At 38.2% G+C, this 24,312-nt stretch overlaps 1 protein-coding gene and 2 long non-coding RNA genes across 4 annotated transcripts; all 3 read right to left on the bottom strand.

Annotated features, from left to right (window-relative positions):
- Window positions 1-400: 400 nt before the first annotated feature.
- LOC129893259 (uncharacterized) lies at window positions 401-9,830 on the bottom strand. Of its 2 annotated transcripts, XM_055968769.1 has the most exons (6): window positions 9,645-9,830; window positions 6,335-6,482; window positions 5,964-6,125; window positions 5,594-5,755; window positions 4,213-5,370; window positions 401-484 (listed from the first exon to the last, which is right to left on the bottom strand). In XM_055968769.1, the coding sequence occupies exons 2-6, from the start codon at window positions 6,476-6,478 to the stop codon at window positions 422-424; spliced, it is 1,689 nt and encodes a 562-aa protein (XP_055824744.1). In that variant the 5' UTR covers window positions 6,479-6,482; window positions 9,645-9,830; the 3' UTR covers window positions 401-421. The 2 variants fall into 2 exon arrangements, with proteins under 2 accessions (XP_055824744.1, XP_055824743.1); XM_055968768.1 differs by lacking the exon at window positions 401-484 and having other exon boundaries at window positions 4,051-5,370.
- A 2,736-nt stretch (window positions 9,831-12,566) lies between these two features.
- LOC129893097 (uncharacterized) lies at window positions 12,567-14,428 on the bottom strand. Its single transcript, XR_008767389.1, has 2 exons — window positions 14,350-14,428; window positions 12,567-12,835 (listed from the first exon to the last, which is right to left on the bottom strand). It is a non-coding gene; the product is annotated as an uncharacterized LOC129893097 (long non-coding RNA).
- Window positions 14,429-20,082: 5,654 nt separating this feature from the next.
- LOC129893173 (uncharacterized) lies at window positions 20,083-21,944 on the bottom strand. The gene is made up of 2 exons (XR_008767395.1): window positions 21,866-21,944; window positions 20,083-20,351 (listed from the first exon to the last, which is right to left on the bottom strand). It is a non-coding gene; the product is annotated as an uncharacterized LOC129893173 (long non-coding RNA).
- Window positions 21,945-24,312: the final 2,368 nt, after the last annotated feature.

The raw sequence follows: 24,312 nt of genomic DNA, 5'->3' as shown, positions 1-24,312 counted from the left end.
TTCCCTCAATAAATAGCAATGGGAAGGAAATATTTCAATATAAGTGTTCACCCCTTTTCTCAACAATATTTCAATACTCAGGCATGCTCAAAACCCCCAACTCAACCCCTCAGGGATCTGAATTTGCGACAGCATAGATAGATTGAGCTTGTCACGACCCAAAAATTGAGGTCATGATAGCACACATCCCAAATTTCATCCCGATGTGTAAGCCCACAAAAAAAGCCATACGAACTCCCAAAGGGAAGTCAGACCACAATAAATGGATAACAATGAAATTATTCCAAAACCTGATGTCATAAGTATAAAGAGCATCTAATACAAGGTTCTAGTCTAAAAATACAACATAAATCTCTAAATGATACAAAAGACTGAGAAATAAAGATAGACTAGTGATGATCTGAATCCCGAGACCTCACCACTAATATAAGAATACACAATCCGCTAGAATATCAGTTGCCACGTGAGGTACCCTGACTTGTATCTGCATAAAAAAGAGACACAGAAGTAGGAGTGAATATAATCCACATGTACTTAGTAGGTTTTAGCCTATGAGTATAAAAACAATTAATCAAACCTATGAAATAAACTAAGGAACGCTTTAATCTGTATACAGAAAAGTCCCACTTCGTCATCGATGCTTCCAATTATATAAAGTGGCACAAATAAATTAATCCCATAACAACAGCTCATAATCAAAATTAACATGATAATTCAAGCAGTATAGGTATCAATGCAATGCAATGCAATATGATGATGCAATAATGTGGTGATACAGTGGAATCAAGACTGTCGCACAGCCTGTCGTATACACCTACCAAGCTGTGCTACCAAGTAGGACTCATGGGGTATCGCAAACCAGATACCTCAATCACAATATCTCATTATTATTGCCACATCTTCATGGTCAAGGGATCACAATGTATCCACTATCCTACTATAAAACTACATCGATCAGGGACTCAAGATACAAATTTTTAAAGGTGTTTTATTTTCTTTCTCAAAAAGAATTTCGATATATCTCAACTTCCCATTTTCATGATATGATGTATGAGGATGAATGCATCAAAACACATATGAAATGGAAGAAATATTCAACTCAAAATACAGTACAAGGTTAAAAGTTCTCAAAACTTAACCTACATGTGATACTTTCCCTCAATAAATAGCAATGGGAAGGAAATATTTTAATATAAGTGTTCACCCCTTTCTCAACAATATTTCAATACTCAAGCATGTTCAAAACCCACAACTCAACCCTTTAGGTGGGCATCACAAGTCAAATAATATCATCAAGCCTCATATGCTCTCAAAGCAAATAAGATAATAAATAAGGTCGCCTCACAGGCTATGTAATACCAATAAGCCCCCATACGGAATCACATTAATAAATAAGCCTCCACACGGGACTCACAATATATCTAACATTCTCAACTCATACTACAACCCCATCCCAAAGTTTATAACATATGAATGACTAATTACCCCATCTCAGTCTCAAAGAAGGATAGTCAAACCTACCTTAATTGCCAAAACCACACTCGAATACCTCCACCAGACAAGCAACTCTCGAATTCAATGCTCAGAATGACAACCCACTATCAATAATAAAACATACATATCACAAAGAGTCCAATGACACCCATATTGATAGGTTTTGGAACCAGGGGTAAAATAGTCTAAAAATTAATTATTTTTAGAAAATGTCAAATATGGAAATTTATTAAACAGTCACATTCTTCTAGTAATAAGTAACTCATGGATGAAATACCCATAAAAATAAAGGTCAAAACGAGTAAGAAATCACTTTTTTCCTTAAATTTGGATTAGGAAAGAAACAAAGATTTTTGGGGTTTGAAACTAAGATTTATAAGTTAAAATCATCAAATACTTAATGAAAAAAGAAAGTTTTAGGTCAAAAATCACTTACGCAACACTTTTCCTCAAAAATCTCTTCTCAAATTCCCTCAAGGAGTTCAAGAACTCAAACAAACGATGAAAAATATAGAAATGGGAAGAAAGGGGCATTTTCTACCCAAAAAGTTATTATTCACGCATGTTGACTGCTGACCACGTGTTGACCGCGCATTGACCACAGTAGACGTACAACACCACTCTTCAAAACATGTTTTGAACCCTCAAAACTCATTCAGACTATAAAAATGAACCAATAGTGCAAATTGATCGCAAAACACGATCCAGAGTTAATGGAACTAGCAGAATCACTATTCGATACTCGAAACTCAATTTGTTGACCAAATTCAAACTTAGCTCATAAAAATTGAACTTTTTAACTCAAGACCTCAAATCCATGTATTAACCCTAAATATGATTCCGACAACTCTCCTGACGGAACCCTATTCCTAGATCCGTAGCTCTGATTGGTACCAAAAACTACTTTTTAACACTTAAAGCTTATGAAAACTCAAAAACTCACACAATTGACAACCTATTAAGATTTAAACAAAACTAACAACACAAACCGATCAAATAACACTCGGGGCACTAAAGATAGGGGTAAAATGATAATTTTGCACAAATTTCCAAATGACCCTCAAGATCATTACAATATCCACCACTAAAATGGATGTTCATGCTCGAACATAAGATAAAATAAAGTACCTGGGGTCTTAAAAAGTTGAGGGTACCGGGACCGCATATCATACTCTAACTCCCAAGTCACCTCCTCAACAGGCCGATGCCGCCACTACATCTTGACCGAAGCGATCTCCTTGGTCTTGAGTCATTCGGTATGTACTTGTGAAGCATGGAAACATGAAATATCGGATGGAAAACCGACAATCTAGGGATAAGGCTAACTCATAAGCCACCCCACCAACTCTTCTCAGAATCTTAAATGTGCCAACAAACCTCAGGCTAAGTTTGCCCTTCTTACCGAATCTCATCACACCCTTCATGGGTGATATTTTAAGCCACACACAATCACCCACCATGAACTCTAAGAGACGAACCCTCCATCAACATAACTCTTCTGATGACTCTGTGCTGCCAATAGTCAACCCTGAATCAAGCGTACCCACTTTATAGCATATCTAAGTAAGTCAGTATCCAGTGCATTAACCGCAATGGAATCAAACCACCTAATGGGTGATCAGCACCTACGACTATATAATCCCACAAATTGTGCCATCTGAATGCTGGAGTGATAATTGTTATTATAGGCAAACTCTGTTAAGGGCAAGTGTTGGTCCCATCGGGTACCAAAATCAGTCACACAGGACCTAAGTATATCCTTCAACACCTGAATAGTCCGTTCAAACAGATCATCGATTTGGGGATAAAATGTTAAACTCATCTCTAGCCGTGTACCCAAACCACGCTGCGATGCCTCCCAAAAATGAGAGGTGAACACTGATCCCTGATCCGACACAATAGAGATAGGCACCCCATGTAGCCCAAGAATCTCACGAAGATAGATCCTAGCTAACTGATCCACATTATAGCTAGTCTTCACCAAAAGGAAATGGGTTGATTTGGTCAATCGATAACCAATCACCCAAACAGAGTCATACTTACCCAATGCCATAGGTAATCCAGACATAACATCCATAGTGATACGCTCTTATTTCCACTCAAGAATGGGCATCCTTTGCATAGGACCACCCGGTCTGGTGGTAGCCCATGCGAGCCCACAGACACTTGTACTCCACATTGGTAGCTTTCTTTTTTTTCTTTCTGAGGACAGAGAGAGAGAGGGTGGGGTTGGGGAAGGGGGAAGGGGGAAGGAGCAGAAAAAGGAGGAGAAATCCAATTAGAGCAAGGAGAGCTGCTTAGAACGCACAAACTCATCCAATATTTAATATTATTTTCATAAATTACCAGACCAGTAATATGCTTATCAAAGTGGATAAAACCCTACTAATGAATGTCATGTCGCAAGCTAAGAAATATCTCCACAAAAACAAAAAGAAGAACTAGCCTTGAATAAAGCTGGTACATCAGATTGCTAACATGTTAACAAATACGTATAATGAAGAAACTACATAAAACATAAGTATATCATTTCCATAATCTTCAAAAGTTAAGTTTAATCATTCGTAGAGCAGAAACTATATTTCAGACCGGTTGATCATCCCACTACTTAAAAAATATAGACAAAGAATGAACGCTACATACAATCACGTTTGCAAAGCAATAACCTAGATAAACTACAGTAGCAAAATGCACCAGATTATGATAATAATATATTACCCCGCCAGCAGCAGATGAAGGCATGTCGTCCAGGAAAATGCTACAGTTATCCTCACAAGAATGGGGTAGACTTCTGAGGCTCTCTGCTGCATCAACCAAATTTCTAAGGCAATCTTTTCCAGAAGAAGAATATGATGAATGTTGATGATGACTGCCGATTTCTGAAGCCTCTATCCCAGTAAAATCAGTTTCCGAAGAGATATGAGATAGCACTAAAAGCTTCTCTGGGACACAACTTCTCTGCCTTTCAGAATTGAGACAACTTACATCACAGAGCTTCGTATTCTGATTTTCATTTTTATTATGTTTTAGCTCTGGCACATCTTCAAGGGAATTGATACCTACTTTCTCCAAAGATGCATGAAAAGATTTACATAGCCTAGCATCTAAGACCTCTGTAGTGTTTTCTGGGATATAAGCCTCAACATTGACAGTTTTATTAATAGCCACTGAATTTTTTGAAGCTTGAAAGGTATTCAGACCCACACATGTTATCTCTTCCTCTCCCATAAAAGTATTTACGTCAGTGATATTCATGTTCTGTACACCACAAATTGTTCTAAATGACGATGGACTTCCCTTTTTGCCTTCTGAATGTGTAAAAGTTTCTACAGAACATGATTTTGTTGTTGCCGAAAATCCCAAAGACGCATCATCTGTATTTTCTGTATGACATACAACATCAACAGTACCACATAAACTTGCAGAAGAAACAGTTTGTGCGTGGCCACTGTTAAATCTACTGTCTGAATCTGTTTTCCAGAGAAATGAACTTGTCATTTGTCTGTTATTTCCTAGGTATTGAATCTCCTGACAGAAACTTTGAAATTTGTGATTCTGCAGATTGTGACATACACACACCTTCTTTTCCAATCTTTTAAAAGTGTCTGTTGGGCATGAATTCAAGTCAACATAAAGGTTGATTCCATCTTCTGATGAGACAGAAAACTCAAAAGAAGGTACACGCCCCGACTTAATGTCAGAAGTAAATGCTTTCTTGGAAAACCTTGTTTGTGGACTGTGAAGTCCTTGATTGAAACCCTTCTCACCACACTGAGCGACGAATCTTGAAAACAATATCTCTCCAGTTGCGCTCCTTACGCCAGAAGAATTTAGAATGTTGTACTCATTGCCTTCAGAAGTTTCTATATCTGCTATCTGCATCAAGACAAACTTGTATTTCAGAGATCAACCCAGGGCATCTAAGCACGTGATGTAATAACATACAACCCTTATCAAGTAATTTGGAGATGATCCTGCCACGATATAAATTCACAGTGAACTCATCATCATGTATCATATGTTCAATCTCACCCTAATTTTCACATTCATTCATCACAAATGTAAGATTGTCTATTATCAACCCAAAGCCAACATTTACCTTGAAGAAATTGATCAGAGAATTCACGAGATTGGGTTTTGTCTTATAAGGAGACAAACCGCACTTCTTGCACAATTCTTGAAGCTTTTTCTTGGGTAGGCTGTAAATGGAATTTCCACTGTCCTTTGTCTTCATCTCTTTAAAGGAAAAACTCTCTGCTCCCTGCATCAAGACAAACTGAAACTTCAGTGATCAATCCAGGTCATCTAAGAAGGTCCTGTGACAACCAAGAAACTTAAATCAGACATTTTCTAGATGATCGTATCAACAATACAATTCCCAATGAATTCAGTTTCATGTATGAGATGTTCAATCTCACCCAAATATTCACTGTTATTCACCAAAAAATAATATTTTCTTTAACATCTACCTTGACGTAAGTGATCAAAGAATTTACAAGATTAGGCTTTGTCTTATAAGGAGATAAACCGTGTTTCCTGCACAAATCTTGAAGCTCTTTCTTAGGTAGCCTGCTTATGGAATTTCCACTGTCCTTTGCCTTCATCTCTTTAAATAAGAGCTCATCTGCTCCCTGCATCAAGATGAACTTGTATTTGAGTGGTCAATCCAAGTTGCCTAAGAAGGTTACAAAACAATCAAGAAACATGAATAAGGTATTTTCAAGATAATCACATCAAGAATACACTTTGCTAATGATTCAGTTTCATTTATCAGATATTTAATCTCACCAAAATATTCACTTTTATTCACCGCAAAAATAAGATTGTTTACGACATTTACCTTGATGTAAGTGACCAAAGAACTCACAAGATTGGGCTTTGTCTTATAAGGAGATAAACCGCGTTTCCTGCACAAGTCCTGAAGTTTTTTCTTGGGTAGACCCAGTAGGCTGCAAATAACATTTCCATTGTCCTTCGTTTTCATTTCTCTGAATGAAAATATATAAGCATCATGCAGTTTTCCATAGTTTCCTTTACGTTTCTTGAAATGAAAACTACAGATTAACAAAGTAAACATAATCTAGAAAACTAGAAGCTCTTTCTGCCATAGGTTGTGAAACAAATTCTCAACTCTGTGAGTCTGTGTAGCCTTTTCCCTTAAGTGGTAGAGTGATTATCTCACAATAAATAAATTTCAAGAGATAAGGGAGATCCAGATGAAATATCAATGTATTGAAACCAAACAAAAAGAAAGGTCTTTTTCTTTGATTTGAACATGAGTAATGTGTAACATCTTTTCAGCTATTGCATTTTAAGCATCCTCCTGGGAGTATGTGTATATGTGTTATTTGAATATATCTGGTATTTAAATGTATCACAGGATAAAAGAAGAAAAAGTTCAATCTATTAGTAAATTCTAACTTTAATGGTGTAAATGTTACCAGTTCAGCATATAAAGCTCAGATGCTCAACTGCACAGAGTTCCCAAAGCAAAAGGGCAGCTGGAAACTTTTAACAAGTAATAGGGGGATTAACTCTTTCAGTACAATAACAGGTGTTACAGGGATGATTTGGCATTAGATCTGCATAAGAATCTAGAAAGAGAAAAGGTCCAATGCACAAAGTTTCTCTCAGATCTCCTTTTTCTCATGCAAATGTACCAACATCACATCCGTGACAGAAATCGAAACATGCTTCTAAGTGAAATTTCTCAGACCCTTAAGCTTATCCTCTTATCAATCGCTCATTCAAGAGACTTACCAGGGCGAAAAATGAATCATATAACTCCAGCTGAATCTCTAAAACTCCCAGTAATGTGTCAATGTGAGTACTTCCACTTAAGGAAAATACAGGAATAGTCAACACAGTTTATGGTTTCCTTTTAACAAGGACAAGCAAACACATCTAAAATGAGCTAACAAATCGCCTCAGAGATCAACACAGCTTTTGTTACGGTTAGAAAATATTATGCTCCACTTAGGAGGAAATAGAAGTTTCGAATTTTTTATTAATCTTCAATCCCTTCAAATTGCTGAGATCACAATATACACTCAAAACAAGTTACCAGTTTCAAATACACACACACACTCAAAATCAAAAACTCCAACAGCCTTTTTAAACTAGACATAAATTTCGACATTTTATTCACCTATTTTTGTATTAGAGACACCAAATAAAGTGAATGCTCAACATTTTATAAATCCCTAAAGAACAAGAAGAGCCAAAACATGCACAAATTTTGTGCTCGTTACACTTTCACTTTCCTAACCTTCTCTGCTGGACTCCTCCGTGTCAAATGCAAACAGGTAGAGCACCCACCACATAATTTAAAAGTTCACATTTATAAGGAAGCAATGCCTTTAGTAACATAACTAATGTGAATAGTTTCACTAAGTGGTGACATAATTTACGAATACAACCACCTGTACAAGAGAAATCAAAAAAGGCAAGCCTTATCCACACCCTTCTTTACAAAGTCTTATCATATCATTTCTCCTGATTAAAAATTAAACTTTTTTATGGAGTAACGGAATTTTATGGAGTAACAGAATTTCATTAAATGGCATCAAGAAGATGCGTAGAAAAATTACAACAAAAGGGGAGTGTCTGTTCCTATACCAAAAAATTATAATCTTTAAAATAATTACATAGCACCATGCACTACTGGACTTCTAACCAGAATACATTAAAACAATCAGTTGAACTTTCAATTTGAAAAAAGACTGGTTTTTTCAATCTTTTAAGTAGGTAAACACTACCAAGGTTCAATTATCATTAGGTAAGAGAAGACTTCCAGCTTGGTAAAGTCTATGGTTACGGTAATAGGCTTTGTAATCCTTTTTAAGAAAACAACAACTCTTGTTTATTTACATGAAACATTGCAATTACAGTTAAGGAGTGTCTGCTCCTATACCAAAAAATTATAATCTTTAAAATAATTACATAGCACCATGCACTACTGGACTTCTAACCAGAATACATTAAAACAATCAGTTGAACTTTCAATTTGAAAAAAGACTGGCTTTTTTCAATCTTTTAAGTAGGTAAACACTATCAAGGTTCAATTATCATTAGGCAAGAGAAGACGTCCAGCCTGGTAAAGTCTATTGTTACATAATAGGCTTTGTGATCCTTTTTAAGAAAATAACAACTTTTGTTTATTTACATGAAACATTGCAATTACAGTTAAGGAAAGTTCTTACTTTGTACCTTTGCTAACCACCAGGTTATGGCATAGTTTAAAAGCAGTTGAAAAAGTGTCATACACCAAGAAGCCAAAAACAGTTCAGATTTTGTCATTCGCTTCAATCAAAAGAAACCATCATGCTTTAGTTTTAATTTAGCAGATCAACATCCGAAATTAAGTCAAGTAAATTAACGTGTTAATTTCTAACATGATCACTCAATTGATAGTTGTTATCACAAACAATCACCTTTCTTCTCGATTACAAAAAAAGTTAACAAACAAAGTTATTTTCTGAGATAATAACTATTAGTTAAGTGATCATCTGAGAAATCAACACATAATTAACTATTAACAAAGAGAAAAAGACAAGTTGTCCTTTTTAAAATTCAAATCACCGAAAGCGCCAAAACTTTCTCCTGACCACATATAGATGTTACTTCTCAGAAAATGTGAGTATCCCAATGTTGACTAATTATAGTGCGAAAAAAATACAACAAACAACTCTTTTTCATTTACATGAAGCATTGCAATTACAGTTAAGGAAAGTTTAACCATCAGGTTTTATGGCATAGTTTAAATAAGCAGTTGAACAAGTACCATATACCAAGAAGCCATAAATAATTCAGATTTGGTAGTTTGAAGCCACCATGCTTTAGTTCAAATTTATCAGATCAACATCCGAGAATAAGGCAAGTAAATTAATTATTATAACAAAGAGAAAAATACAAAAAGTTCCCTAATTCAAAATTCAAATCCCCGAAAGCGCCAAAACTTAATCTACACAAAGGATAACAGAAGTTTATTCTAGAAAGTAGTAATTTTGAGCAAACATTGTTTATGTATGACCGTACTCTGCTGGAAAAAAAAAGAAGCTACTTGGATAGGAAAGAATAACAAAAACGAAGCTTAAGCTTTTCTCCAGGATTAGCAAAACGACGAAATACAGAGAATTTGGATTTGTTACCTAATGGAGAGATGTAGAGCAATAAAATCCGATTTTGTAAGCTGAGAAGCTTCTAGAAAATGGAATCGAAGCAGAAGCTTGAGCTATGGCGAACAACTCTTGGTAGTTGGGAGTGCAGAGAGTAATTTAGGGTCATGTAGAGCACTATGGGACCTCCGGATTAGGATGTAAAACCCTTTTCAATGTATGAAAATGGCACTTGCACTCGCAATATTTTGTTTTAAAAAAAGAACAAATTTCAAAATGGTATTGGGTTTATTTTAATTTATTTGTATTATTTTTTTTTAATTTTATTTCAAAAAGAATATCATTTTTTATATTTAGTAACTCCCGACATTCAATATTTTCTTCTTTCGTTTTTAAATACTTGTCATACTTATTAAAAATAGATGATTCATAATACTTATCACTCTAAGAAAATCAAGACGTATTTAGTTGTTTGTTTTCACCTTTACGATTAGTAATAAATATAAAGAGATATTATTAATATGATATAAAAGAGAAAAGTATTAAATAGAGATGAATAATAAATAAGAATAATTTAGTCAAATTATCTTCTAATTAATTTTTTTAAAGAGGTGTGTAAACAAAACATGACAAGTATTTCAAAATGGAGGAAGTACATGACATATTTAAGGTAACAAAAAATAAAAAATCAATTTGATATATTACATATAAATTTAGTTTTAAATCACAAAATTTAAAAAAAATTCTATATTTTTTTAAATTTCATGCTGAGTCAAACTAAAATAAACAAAATGAACCGAAGGGAGTACTATTGAACTTCTAATATGAGACTGTAACACCCCAAAAATCTCTAAGCTAAGACCCAAACCATTTTACGTATGGGTATATGCCCGTACTGGGTGATTCCTAACTGTGCATAGGTATTAAGTTCAATTTCTAAGTGTGGGAAGTGTTGTGGATATAAATTAAGCTCATGAGAATCCTCTTGCACAAAGTTGAGTCGAAAACTTCCTTACCAATTAAGTTTCGATACAAGACTTTACTTGGATCAACTTCAAACGAGCATATATCTTAGAATATAAAGAGTTATGAGTCTTGTTAACCATAAAATTAGAATTCTTTGAGTCTTTTTTTCAACTCCGCCAACCTCTCGCCAATTCGAGGTCCGAGTTAGAAGTTACAATCATTTTAGTTTTGTCAAACATTTTGTTTTGAACATGCATTTCACCTGCAATGAATAAATTGGTTTTAATATTTTTTTTACTTTTGGTCATTCTTTCTAGCCTTAGAAGTGATTTTTTCTCCTCCTTCCTCCATCGATTTAAAGTTTTTCAACTCAAATTTCTTCGTCTATTCATGAATCATTGATAGAAATTTTAAACCTTGATCATTGGGTTTTCAAGAAACGAATCCAAGAAGTTCAAAGAAGGGATTTCTTAATTGTTCTTCTTCAAATTAGGGATCTTCTTAAAGATTTGTGGAATATGTAAGGTATGTCAAGCTACCATAGTGAGGAACTAAGTTCTCTCTCACGTCCTACATTTATAATTTCAGTCAGTAAGATCAAAGTTAAGGTTTTTACCCCAAAGTCTAAGATTTTGAATTTCCTCTATCTCCTATCGTTGATTATTGATTTTATTATCAAAATTATATTTTTTTTCATGTAGCTAATGATCTTTGATTCATGGTTCATGTTTATTATACCACATGGACTCATTTTAGTTAAAACTATTTGAAAAGTTTATCATAGTATTTCATATGTACTATTTTCAAGAGAAAAGAAACTTTCGGTATTTTAAAAAGTATTTCAAAAAAGTATTATTATCTTTTATTTCAAGTGCATTATTTCATGAAAGAGTTCAAGAAACTATATTTTTCCTCAAGTGCATATTTTCAGGGGGAAAAAGGCATAGTCAAACTTTCAAAAAATAACTTTTTGATCTCAAACCAAAAAAAACATATAAAAAAGACTAACTTCATTATATTCAGGACTAGAAATCATATATATCAGCATTTTTATAACTAGTCTATGAACGTACAAAAATTTTGGTCTTGTACATGTTCTTTTCATATGTGGTAGTCTGGTGCAAGGTGTATTTGAGATTTGATAATTTTGATCTTGCACATACTCAAATTTTCAGTCAGATAAGAAAATATAGGAATTTTCATCAAGACATGCATATTTTTCATATGAATATCATATCATTTTTCAAGAAGTTGACCCAAACTCATAATATTACTTTTTAATTTTGGCACATAATAAACCTTGTTAATCAATTTATGGCCACCATCTTTATAGGATATCAGAATCATACATAGCTCTTCAATTTGGATCTTTGAGATATCTCCAAAAGACACATTACCTTTCAGCGTCTTCTTTATCTCCACAAACTTAATTATCTTTGTATCCACACATATGATTGCTTGCTCCATTGTCAAGATACCATGAACTGCAATCATCTGTATCTTCTTCTTTAAGATTCATTAACAGTGTTGATCATCTTCGTCTTAGTTATTGTCAAATATGTTAGCTTTCTCTTCACATTACTACAATATTTTCAAGAGTTATGTCCAAATTTATGACAATTACAACACTCAATTTTAGATTTTTCATACCTCATTTCATAGGTACCTTGATAAGCTCTACGTCATCTACCTCCTCATTGTTCATGACCACGACCTTTGAATAATTGGTAATTTTTACCTCCATTGTTGAATTTGTTAATATAGCTTATTCCTCTTCCACAGCCACCACAACCGCCATGGCCTCACCATTGTCTATTTCCTATATAACTTTTTTGTCACGACCCAATTTTGTAAGTCATGATGACACCTACTATAACCCTCTAGTAGGTAAGCCAACCCGTCAACCCGGAACTTCAAGTAGTGTGTTTGAAGGCTAAAACTATATAAGAGCATTGAATTATAAAAGTAAACAGAATGAATAAGCGGAAGTAAACCAAAACATGTTTTAAATAACTAAAGATCCTTCCCAGAACCTGGAAGTCACAAGTACAGAGCTGCTATAAAATAAAAGATGAGTACAACTCCTGAAAGTGGACCAGACATATATATACAACAACTGGCTAGTCTCAAAAGGCAAAAGACGGGCCATCCATTCTGAAGGAGACAGAAGTGATCCAAAAATGCCAAGTTATCACCCTAGTCTCCGAATCTGACTGCAACAAGCTCGATCTATTCGTGACAGTAGATGGTACTCGGTCCTGCATCACGAAAGTAGATGCAGAGTGTAGTATGAGTACCAAAACAACAGGTACCCAGTAGGCATCATAGGCCGACTGAGCAGAAAAGGTGAAAACAATATGAAAAAGAGGAATAAGCCTAAATAGGAATCAACATAAGCATCTAAAGTGAAAAGAGTACTATCTATGAGAGCTACAGCTAACTATACCCAACTGGGCCCCCATAAGCCCAGCCAGGACACTCGTACGCAAGTTAAATAAAAACCCGGATGAACCCCCATAAGTTCGCCGAGTACACAGAATAGCTACAACTACCAAGGCTAGGAACCAAGAATCTGCGATGTCAGGAACCGAAGTACTGTATCATTTCCAAAACCCAGAATCTCCAAGAGTCAATCGATCTAGGGGTGACTTAGGGGTCGAGGCCGGGACTGGGACCCAGATGCTCACCCGAATGTTCAAAGTGGCCAAGGCCGGGACTGGGTACCCGGATGCTTGCCATAATACATCAGTACGGTCGAGGCCGGGACTGGGTACCCGGATGCTCGCCGTAATACATCGGTGCAGTCGAGGCCTGGACTGGTACCAGGATGCTCGCTGTAATACATCGATATGATCGAGGCCAGGACTGGATACCCGGATGCTCGTCATACTAGCAAGTCGGCGGAGGCCGGGACTGAGTACCCGGATGCTCCCCGATAATTTATCCCATGGTTTCGAATATATCCTTTCCAACTAATCAACAACAGTACCGATAATTTCCTCCACAATGTGTCAACTGGTATGCCGCCAAAACTTGAACCAGAGCCGAAGCCAAACGATCATAAATTCTAGTATTGCCAACGCATCTCAAAAGTTATGACTATACCGAGTTATGGGTGGGAGTGTTATTAAGAGCAAGGGTATCGCCTAGCTAAGGCCAACTACTAGGCACTAGCCCGCTACACCATTCTACAGGGATCTAAGTCCACCGGAGCGATGCCGGGCATATAAAGAAAGTTTACATCCTATACTAAGGCCAACATACTCCACAGTATCAACAACATGCTCATTCAACTCTCCTTATAATACTAACAAATAACGATAAGATACACATGCTTCTAAATACCTGAAAAACCTAATAACAAGCCTAAAGCATGATTTCTAACACCTATACTAAGGCCAACATACTCCACAGTATCAACAACATGCTCATTCAACTCTCCTTATAATACTAACAAATAACGATAAGATACACATGCTTCTAAATACGTGAAAAACCTGATAACAAGCCTAAAGCATAATTTCTAACACCTATACTAAGGCCAACATACTCCACAGTATCAACAACATGCTCATTCAACTCTCCTTATAATACTAACAAATAACGACAAGATACATCTACTTCTAAATACCCGAAAAACCCGATAACAAGCCTAAAACATGATTTCTAACACCTGAGATATACAATTAAACTACCCAACCAAAATCCCAACTATTTCAACATGCTTTCACACATTCCAACTCAATCTAAAGAAAGGTAAACCGTAGCCTACCTGTAGGCTAAACACGCGAGCTTCAAATCACTGTGCTGGAGCTTTTCCCTTTCGAACGACCTCGGAACGCTTCCAAACTGTCAAAAATAGAACCACAACGTCGATACGGTCGTTTAGACACTAATTTCATAATTTTTGGAAATGGACCAATTTTTGGGTCGAAAACGGGAATTGTGGGACCCACATACGAAATTCCGGATTTGACCCCCAAAACAGGTTCTAAACGTCACCCCAAGCTCAAAAATCAGATTTATAACGTAATTCGGGGTGGTAAATTACGTAAGATGATCAAAAATCAATTTCCCCATTTTTAAACTAAGAAAACGATATAAGGCAGCCTCTTTACACGTCGATTTATCAAAAACGAAAATTTTTCAATCAAAACAAATTATACCATGACGTTCCTTGCGAAAAACCCCACAATCTAGCCTCAAGAATCACTCAAAACGGAGTTATATTGACCAAGATACACTCTTTCAAAATTCAATAAAATTTCATTCCGAAAATCACTAAATCTGCAGCTAAAAATCAATTTATTACCTCGAACAACATGCCAAAAACAGATTCTGAAACTTCCAAGATGTTCTCCTTAAATTTCCACGCAAGATAGCCTCTGGAATCACCCAAATCGGATTTATATTGGTCAAGAAATAACTTGTCAAAGTTCTTCAAAAATCCATTCCGAAAATGGATACTGCTGCAAATAAAATCACGATTTTTACCTGAATCGAATGCTCCAAATCAGTTTTCAATCTCTCCAATGCGTTCTCCACGAAAAACCTCACAATTTTGCCTTTTGAATCACCCAATTTGGAGCTCTAGAACTCAAGAAATGAGGGTTCAAAGTTGAGGAGAAAAATCTGAAAATCTGGTGCAAAATCTGCACTATTGCACCAGATTTTTCTGGTTTTTCATTATTTAAAGTCTCCGAATGGACCCTCGGAATTCGTTCGGAATCCGATAAAAATAAACCAGATATGCTACCCTACTAAATTCGATATTTCGGACTCAATGGCGCATTCAGAATTCTCATACGAGGTTATTATAATAAAAAGTGGGCCCCACATCCAAAAGTCATTTTAAGTCATATTTCACAACGAGCCTCGATATTAGTTCGGAAGCCTCAAAAAGCGAACGAAGGGTCGTTCTAGACCAAAATCAACATTTCGGAACTAACCGCGCTGTCAGAATTTTTATTCGAGCGCATTTTCCAAAAATGTTGACCAAAGTCAACTATAGGCTAAGTTTCAAAGTCAAAAGCACCAAATAGCCCCAAATTCGTATCGATTGACTCGATAGTCATTCCAACAGTGCTACTAGCCTAATTTGGTCATTCCGGAGCTGATGGAACCATCAAAATTTGAATTCGAGATTTTGTTGGCCCAAAACTCAAAAAGTCGCAACTAAACTAACTTAGGCCTTTAAAATACCAAAATGGACTCGGGACCTCTAAAAATTCAACCAATACTTCTTCTAGACCAAAAACCATCTCTTGAATCCAACGGAGTTGTCGGAATTCCATTCCGAGCATCGGAACTCCAAAAGTTGACCAAAGTCAAACCTTGGCTTAAAGTTCCTCAAATTCTCAACTCAAGGCCTCAAATCTTTGTTACAGCTCCAAAACTGATTCCGTAAAGTCTCCTAAGCCTATTTCAACATTTCGGAGCTGCTGGAATCGACAGAATTTCATTCTGAGACTCGTAGCTTCAATTGACCCCAAATACCACTTTTTTAACATTTAAAGCTTATGAAACTCATAATTTCCAAACACTTAACTTTTCATAGGATTTTCTAAAAATCAACACCTGGTAACAATTAGAAATGACTCGGGGCATCTAAAGGGAGGGGTAAAATGGTCATTTTACAAAAATTCCAAAAATGACCTTGAGGGTCATTACAATATCCACTACTAAAAGAACTTTCGTCCGCGAAAGTAAAAGTACAATCCCTCTCTAGAGGCACGAAAGGACGAGGGTTTTGGACCTGCATGCTTTGCCTAAATTTTAGACACCCTCTCGAGTTGAACAACGCCATCACAGAACTTAGGCTGAGAAGAAAATTCTCAATTTCACTTCCAACTCCAAAAACTCCTTCAGTCCTTTCTTGGGCTCCCACTCTCACTCGTTTAGCCCGAACTTGACTCAAAACACTGGATTTCAATTGAGGACAACCAAAATAAACCAAAACCACCGAATTGAGTAATACACGACCATGGCAGATACAACTCACTCAAAATTTCAAGTATTTGTCTTTTGTTTTCAAATCCTTTTCTCCAAGCCACTAAGGGCGTTCTACCAATCCTTACCTATCTCGAAAACCTTCAACGCAATTCGAAAATTGCCTATCGAACCATACAATACCTACCTCTAAGGAGTTACATACGCTACCTGAACATATGAGGATGAAAACAATCAAAACAAGGACACCCCGCGCAAAGCCCCAAATCCCAACCTCAACTTGAAAAACCAGAACTCAAAATGAAACTGATGTTTTGGAACTGAACACTCCTTAAGCTTCTGAAAACTTGACTCACACTCCTTGGACCAAACAAAGGGAACATCCTAGTGAGTCAAATGGATCAATGATGTTGCAATGGTGGAGAAACCCTCGATGAATCATCGATAATACCCAGCCAATCCAACAAAGCTCTGAATTTCTGTAACAGATGTGGGCCTAGCCCAACCACGAATAACCTTAATCCTCGTCGGATCCACCCTGATACCCTCTCTGGACACCACGTGTCCTAGCAAATGCCACAGACTCCAACCAAAACTCGCACTTTGAGAATTTAGCATAAAGTTGCTGGTCTCTCAAGGTCTGGAGCACAACCCTCAAATGTTGCACGTGCTCCTCTCTACTCCGTGAGTATACTAGTATATCATCGATGAGTACAATCATAAAAGAGTCAATATAAGGACTGAATACTCGAGTCATAAGGTCCATAAAAGTTGTTAGGGCATTAGTAAGTCCAAAAGACATCACAAGGAAATCGTAGTGGCCATAGCGAGTCCAAAACGCAGTATTAGGAATGTCGGTTGCTCTAATCTACAACTAGTGATAGCCGAACCTAAAGTCAATCTTAAAAAAATACAATCACAACCTGAAGCTGGTCGAACAGATTATTGATACGAGGCATGGGGTAATGAATTTTTTTGTCACCTTGTTCAGCTGCTTGTAATCAACACACACCCGCATAATCCCATCTTTCTTCTTAACAAACAAGATGGGTGCACCCACGGTGACACACTCGGGCAAATAAAGCCTTTACCTAGAAGATCCTCAAGCTGTACACTGAGCTCCTTCAGCTCTGTGGGAGCTATACGGTAAGGTGGTATAGAAATAGGCTTCGTTCCCGGCTCCAAATCTATGGCAAAGTCAATATCTCTATCTGGGGGTAGACCAGGTAGGTCAGTAGGGAAGACATCAGTATACTCCCTAACCACAGGAACTAAATCAATAGTAAGGGCCTCACTAGACACATCACGGACATAAGCTAAGTACGCTAAGCACCCGAATGCAACTAGCCATTGGGCCCGCATAAAGGATATGATCCCAGTTGGTGAGCGACTATAAACACCCTACCACAAGACCGGGGGAATACCAGGCATGGATAATGTAACGGTCTTGGCATAACAGTCCAAAACCGCATGATGAGGGGATAGCCAATCCATGCCCAGAATAACATCGAAGTCCAGCATATCAAGTAAAATAAGATATGCCCGAGTCTCATGCCCCTTAATAGTCACCACACAGGATCTACAAACCTGATCCACTACTAAAGAATCCCCTACCAGGGTCAAAACATGTAACGGGACCTCAAGTGACTCATAAGAAATACCCAAACGTGGAGCAAAATATATAGACACATAGGAATACGTGGAACCTGGATCAAATAAAACTGAAGCAGTCTGCTGACAAATAAGGATAGTACCTATGATAACATCATCTGATGCCTCAGCCTCTGCCCTCGCCTGAGCAGCATAGAAGTGGCCCTGTCGGCCTCCCCAACGAACATTCGCCCTACCACCTGACCACCTCCCTGGGAACCTCCCTGAATACCCTGCTGACCATCGCCACGGCCGTGACCCCGATCTATACCTCATGGTGGAGGTAGTGCTACTACCAACGGTCTAGCCCAACCGGGACACTCCCTATCCCAGTGCTCCAGTGAGCCACAATCGAAACATCCTGAAGCTGAGGGACTCGTGATAACTCGTTCACGGTAGGAAGAAAGCGGACCTGATCCCCTCGAGCTTTGCCCTGCGATGGAACCCCCCGAACGGAGTTGACTACCCTCAACTGCTGGCAGGGCAGCCTGAATCGGCCGGCTGGACTGATCCTGCTGGTACCTATCCTGCTGGAATCTCTAGCGGGGCCTGTCATAACTATTATGGCCCTTATATTGGGACCCATTGTAGCTATCATGATGCCTGGGTCTCTTATCGCTTTCCCCTTGGGCCTGACGATGAATAATATCAATCTTGCGGGCATGATCCACCACATCCAGAAAAGAGCAGCCCACAGAAACCAAGTGCTCAGTCCCCACACTCAGGTAAGGTCTCAATCCGAGCAGAAAAACATTATACCCGCTCCTCCTCAGCGGGTAGAATCATAGTGGCATGTTGGGAAAGCTGATGAAATTTGGCCTCGTACTCCGTAATTATCATGTGACCCTTCTCCAACCGATTAAACTGATTCGGGAGTCGGTCTCTAACACTCCTAGGGATGTATAGAGCCAGGAAAGCCTCTGAGAACTGGGCCCATGTCAATAGTGGTGACCCAGCTAGCCTGGACTGCAAATAAGAGCGCCACCACTGTCTAGCTTCCCTTCTGAACTGGTGAGCAGTGAAGTCGGCGCCTCTGGACTCCACAAGACCTAAGGAATGGAGTTGCTCCTGACAGGTAGTCAAGAACGCTCCAGAAAATGTCGGGAGTGACAGTCTTCTAAATACCCCTAACATCTTCTGATCCTGTAATGACATCACACCCTCCAAAACTGTTGGCGGGGGTGCAACAACTGGTGGAGGCGGCTGAACCTCAGGTGTTGGCTAGATGGACGGATCCCGCAGTGCTGGTATGCATGTTACTGGGGTCGGGGCCTGTGGTACAACCCCTATAGCTGTGAGGAGCTGCACAATCGCTGCCTACAGTGCTGGGGTCATAACTGGTGCAGCTGGGGGCTGAGCTGGTGGTGGTGGTCCCTCTGGCTGAGTAGGAATAGGAGCGTCCTGATGCTCCTCTACTAGCTTCGGCTCTATCTTCGGGTCGGAAGCTAGTGCTGCTCCCCTACCTACTCTATGGGGCTGGCCTCAAGGCCTACCCAGAACTGGTGGGTCATCATCTCCAATAGTACCGTGCGTACGAACCATTCCGATGAAAGAGCGAAACAAATGAGATTTCAGGAAACCAATAAGACACAAGAATGCACGAAATGAAGCAACATAGAGATCGTTCCTAATGACATCCTGTAGCCTCTCGAAGATAAGTTACGGACGTCTCCGCACCCATCCGCGAGACTCTACTAGACGTTAGCTCTGTACAAGTGAGACCAACGAACCTGGGGCTCTGATACCAACTTGTCACGACCCAATTTTGTAAGTCATGATGACACCTACTATAACCCTCTAGTAGGTAAGCCAACCCGTCAACCCGGAACTTCAAGTAGTGTGTTTGAAGGCTAAAACTATATAAGAGCATTGAATTATAAAAGTAAACAGAATGAATAAGCGGAAGTAAACCAAAACATGTTTTAAATAACTAAAGATCCTTCCCAGAACCTGGAAGTCACAAGTACAGAGCTGCTATAAAATAAAAGATGAGTACAACTCCTGAAAGTGGACCAGACATATATATACAACAACTGGCTAGTCTCAAAAGGCAAAAGACGGGCCATCCATTCTGAAGGAGACAGAAGTGATCCAAAAATGCCAAGTTATCACCCTAGTCTCCGAATCTGACTGCAACAAGCTCGATCTATTCGTGACAGTAGATGGTACTCGGTCCTGCATCACGAAAGTAGATGCAGAGTGTAGTATGAGTACCAAAACAACAGGTACCCAGTAGGCATCATAGGCCGACTGAGCAGAAAAGGTGAAAACAATATGAAAAAGAGGAATAAGCCTAAATAGGAATCAACATAAGCATCTAAAGTGAAAAGAGTACTATCTATGAGAGCTACAGCTAACTATACCCAACTGGGCCCCCATAAGCCCAGCCAGGACACTCGTACGCAAGTTAAATAAAAACCCGGATGAACCCCCATAAGTTCGCCGAGTACACAGAATAGCTACAACTACCAAGGCTAGGAACCAAGAATCTGCGATGTCAGGAACCGAAGTACTGTATCATTTCCAAAACCCAGAATCTCCAAGAGTCAATCGATCTAGGGGTGACTTAGGGGTCGAGGCCGGGACTGGGACCCAGATGCTCACCCGAATGTTCAAAGTGGCCAAGGCCGGGACTGGGTACCCGGATGCTTGCCATAATACATCAGTACGGTCGAGGCCGGGACTGGGTACCCGGATGCTCGCCGTAATACATCCGTGCAGTCGAGGCCTGGACTGGTACCAGGATGCTCGCTGTAATACATCGATATGATCGAGGCCAGGACTGGATACCCGGATGCTCGTCATACTAGCAAGTCGGCGGAGGCCGGGACTGAGTACCCGGATGCTCCCCGATAATTTATCCCATGGTTTCGAATATATCCTTTCCAACTAATCAACAACAGTACCGATAATTTCCTCCACAATGTGTCAACTGGTATGCCGCCAAAACTTGAACCAGAGCCGAAGCCAAACGATCATAAATTCTAGTATTGCCAACGCATCTCAAAAGTTATGACTATACCGAGTTATGGGTGGGAGTGTTATTAAGAGCAAGGGTATCGCCTAGCTAAGGCCAACTACTAGGCACTAGCCCGCTACACCATTCTACAGGGATCTAAGTCCACCGGAGCGATGCCGGGCATATAAAGAAAGTTTACATCCTATACTAAGGCCAACATACTCCACAGTATCAACAACATGCTCATTCAACTCTCCTTATAATACTAACAAATAACGATAAGATACACATGCTTCTAAATACCTGAAAAACCTAATAACAAGCCTAAAGCATGATTTCTAACACCTATACTAAGGCCAACATACTCCACAGTATCAACAACATGCTCATTCAACTCTCCTTATAATACTAACAAATAACGATAAGATACACATGCTTCTAAATACGTGAAAAACCTGATAACAAGCCTAAAGCATAATTTCTAACACCTATACTAAGGCCAACATACTCCACAGTATCAACAACATGCTCATTCAACTCTCCTTATAATACTAACAAATAACGACAAGATACATCTACTTCTAAATACCCGAAAAACCCGATAACAAGCCTAAAACATGATTTCTAACACCTGAGATATACAATTAAACTACCCAACCAAAATCCCAACTATTTCAACATGCTTTCACACATTCCAACTCAATCTAAAGAAAGGTAAACCGTAGCCTACCTGTAGGCTAAACACGCGAGCTTCAAATCACTGTGCTGGAGCTTTTCCCTTTCGAACGACCTCGGAACGCTTCCAAACTGTCAAAAATAGAACCACAACGTCGATACGGTCGTTTAGACACTAATTTCATAATTTTTGGAAATGGACCAATTTTTGGGTCGAAAACGGGAATTGTGGGACCCACATACGAAATTCCGGATTTGACCCCCAAAACAGGTTCTAAACGTCACCCCAAGCTCAAAAATCAGATTTATAACGTAATTCGGGGTGGTAAATTACGTAAGATGATCAAAAATCAATTTCCCCATTTTTAAACTAAGAAAACGATATAAGGCAGCCTCTTTACACGTCGATTTATCAAAATTTGAATTCGAGATTTTGTTGGCCCAAAACTCAAAAAGTCGCAACTAAACTAACTTAGGCCTTTAAAATACCAAAATGGACTCGGGACCTCTAAAAATTCAACCAATACTTCTTCTAGACCAAAAACCATCTCTTGAATCCAACGGAGTTGTCGGAATTCCATTCCGAGCATCGGAACTCCAAAAGTTGACCAAAGTCAAACCTTGGCTTAAAGTTCCTCAAATTCTCAACTCAAGGCCTCAAATCTTCGTTACAGCTCCAAAACTGATTCCGTAAAGTCTCCTAAGCCTATTTCAACATTTCGGAGCTGCTGGAATCGACAGAATTTCATTCTGAGACTCGTAGCTTCAATTGACCCCAAATACCACTTTTTTAACATTTAAAGCTTATGAAACTCATAATTTCCAAACACTTAACTTTTCATAGGATTTTCTAAAAATCAACACCTGGTAACAATTAGAAATGACTCGGGGCATCTAAAGGGAGGGGTAAAATGGTCATTTTACAAAAATTCCAAAAATGACCTTGAGGGTCATTACATTTTTACACCTTCAGAATCTTAGGATGCCTGAGTTTTACGAAGTTTCTCTAATGGCTCTTCTTTTCATCTTTTCTTTGTGGGCTTGTAAAGAACGTTACAATTGTTCTACCGTCATAGAGTCTAAATCTTTAGACTCCTCTATAGCACATACCACATAATCAAATTTAGGTGTTAAAGAGCAAAGGATCTTTTATACCACACACACATCATCTACTTCCTCCACATACCTTTCTTAGTTGATTCACAACAACCATCAATCTTCAACACAAATTCAAAATAGATTCAGATTTTTTCATTTTTAAAACTTCAAAATCAGCCCTTAGAGTTTAAAGTTTTATCTTTTTTACTTTACCAACTCCTTGGAGAGAATTTTATAAAATCTCCCAAGCTTCTTTTGAGATGATTGCATCAGCTACAATACATCTGACGGATGAGAGATCTGTTGATCTTTCTTTCTTGTCCTTAACAAGACATCTTTATCATTTTGTGATAAAGTTTCCTCATTAGCTGGTTTTGTATACCTTTTGTCTACAATGTCCTAGACATCTTGAGAGCCAAGAATGGCTTTCATTCTAGGTCAAGAAGACCTCAAATTTAAATTGTGACGACTCCATTGAGTTTGAAATATCGAATTTAGTGGGGTACCATATGTGGCTTGTATGTACGGGTTTTCGAATGAACCTTGAGAATCCATTCAGAGGATATTTGAGACTTATGGTATTGTTGTGTTCTAGTGCCTGATCTCATTATCGCGAGGGGAGTGTTGTTTTCGCGACCTCCGCTTTAGCAAAGACCTTTCACTTTCGCAACAGGTTGGCTTGAGGCGGTGATCACTTTCGCGATAAAAAGGTCGCTATCGCAACCTCCATTTAAGCCAAGACCCTTTTCTTTTGCGGGGGCCTAGTTTTTTTCAGGGTTTGCTTTAGCAAATTGAAGGTCGCGATCGCAATATTAGAGGGAGGTTCTTGTTATAACCCAAAATATTTTAAGCTAAGACCCGAACCATTCTTCTTATAAGTATAGACCCGAGCCCGATGATTCCTAATTATATATAGTTTTAGGATCAATTCCTAAGTATTCGAGGTGTATTATAGGTGAATTAGGGTAATAAGGAACCTCTAGTACTAAGTCGAGTTCAAAGATCATTTACCGATTGAATTTCCGTATAAGATCATATAAGAGTCAACTTCAAACAATTATAGCTCTCATAATATTAAGATTTAGGTGCCCCATGACCTATCAAGTTAAATATCTACTCATCTTTCTAACGCCATAAAGTTTGCCTCATTTTGAGTTTAGAGTAAAATATTATGACTATTTTACCAGAAACTACCAGATTAGAATTACCGGTGTTATGTCAAAAAAGATGGTTTAAAATTAATTTCAACTTTATAGAGAAAAAAATCAATTTTAATAAAAGAGGAGTCGCCACTTAATTTTTTAAAGAAATTAAGAAAACTTAATTTAAAAGACTCTAACAGATTTAAGTCTTAAAAATTTAGAAAAAAAAGGTACGAGGTTCATATTACTATTTTAAGAAGGT

This window comes from Solanum dulcamara, chromosome 6 (genome assembly GCF_947179165.1).
Source record: "Solanum dulcamara chromosome 6, daSolDulc1.2, whole genome shotgun sequence".
Classification (NCBI taxonomy): domain Eukaryota; kingdom Viridiplantae; phylum Streptophyta; class Magnoliopsida; order Solanales; family Solanaceae; genus Solanum; species Solanum dulcamara.
This window is presented reverse-complemented; position numbering and strand designations above follow the sequence as displayed.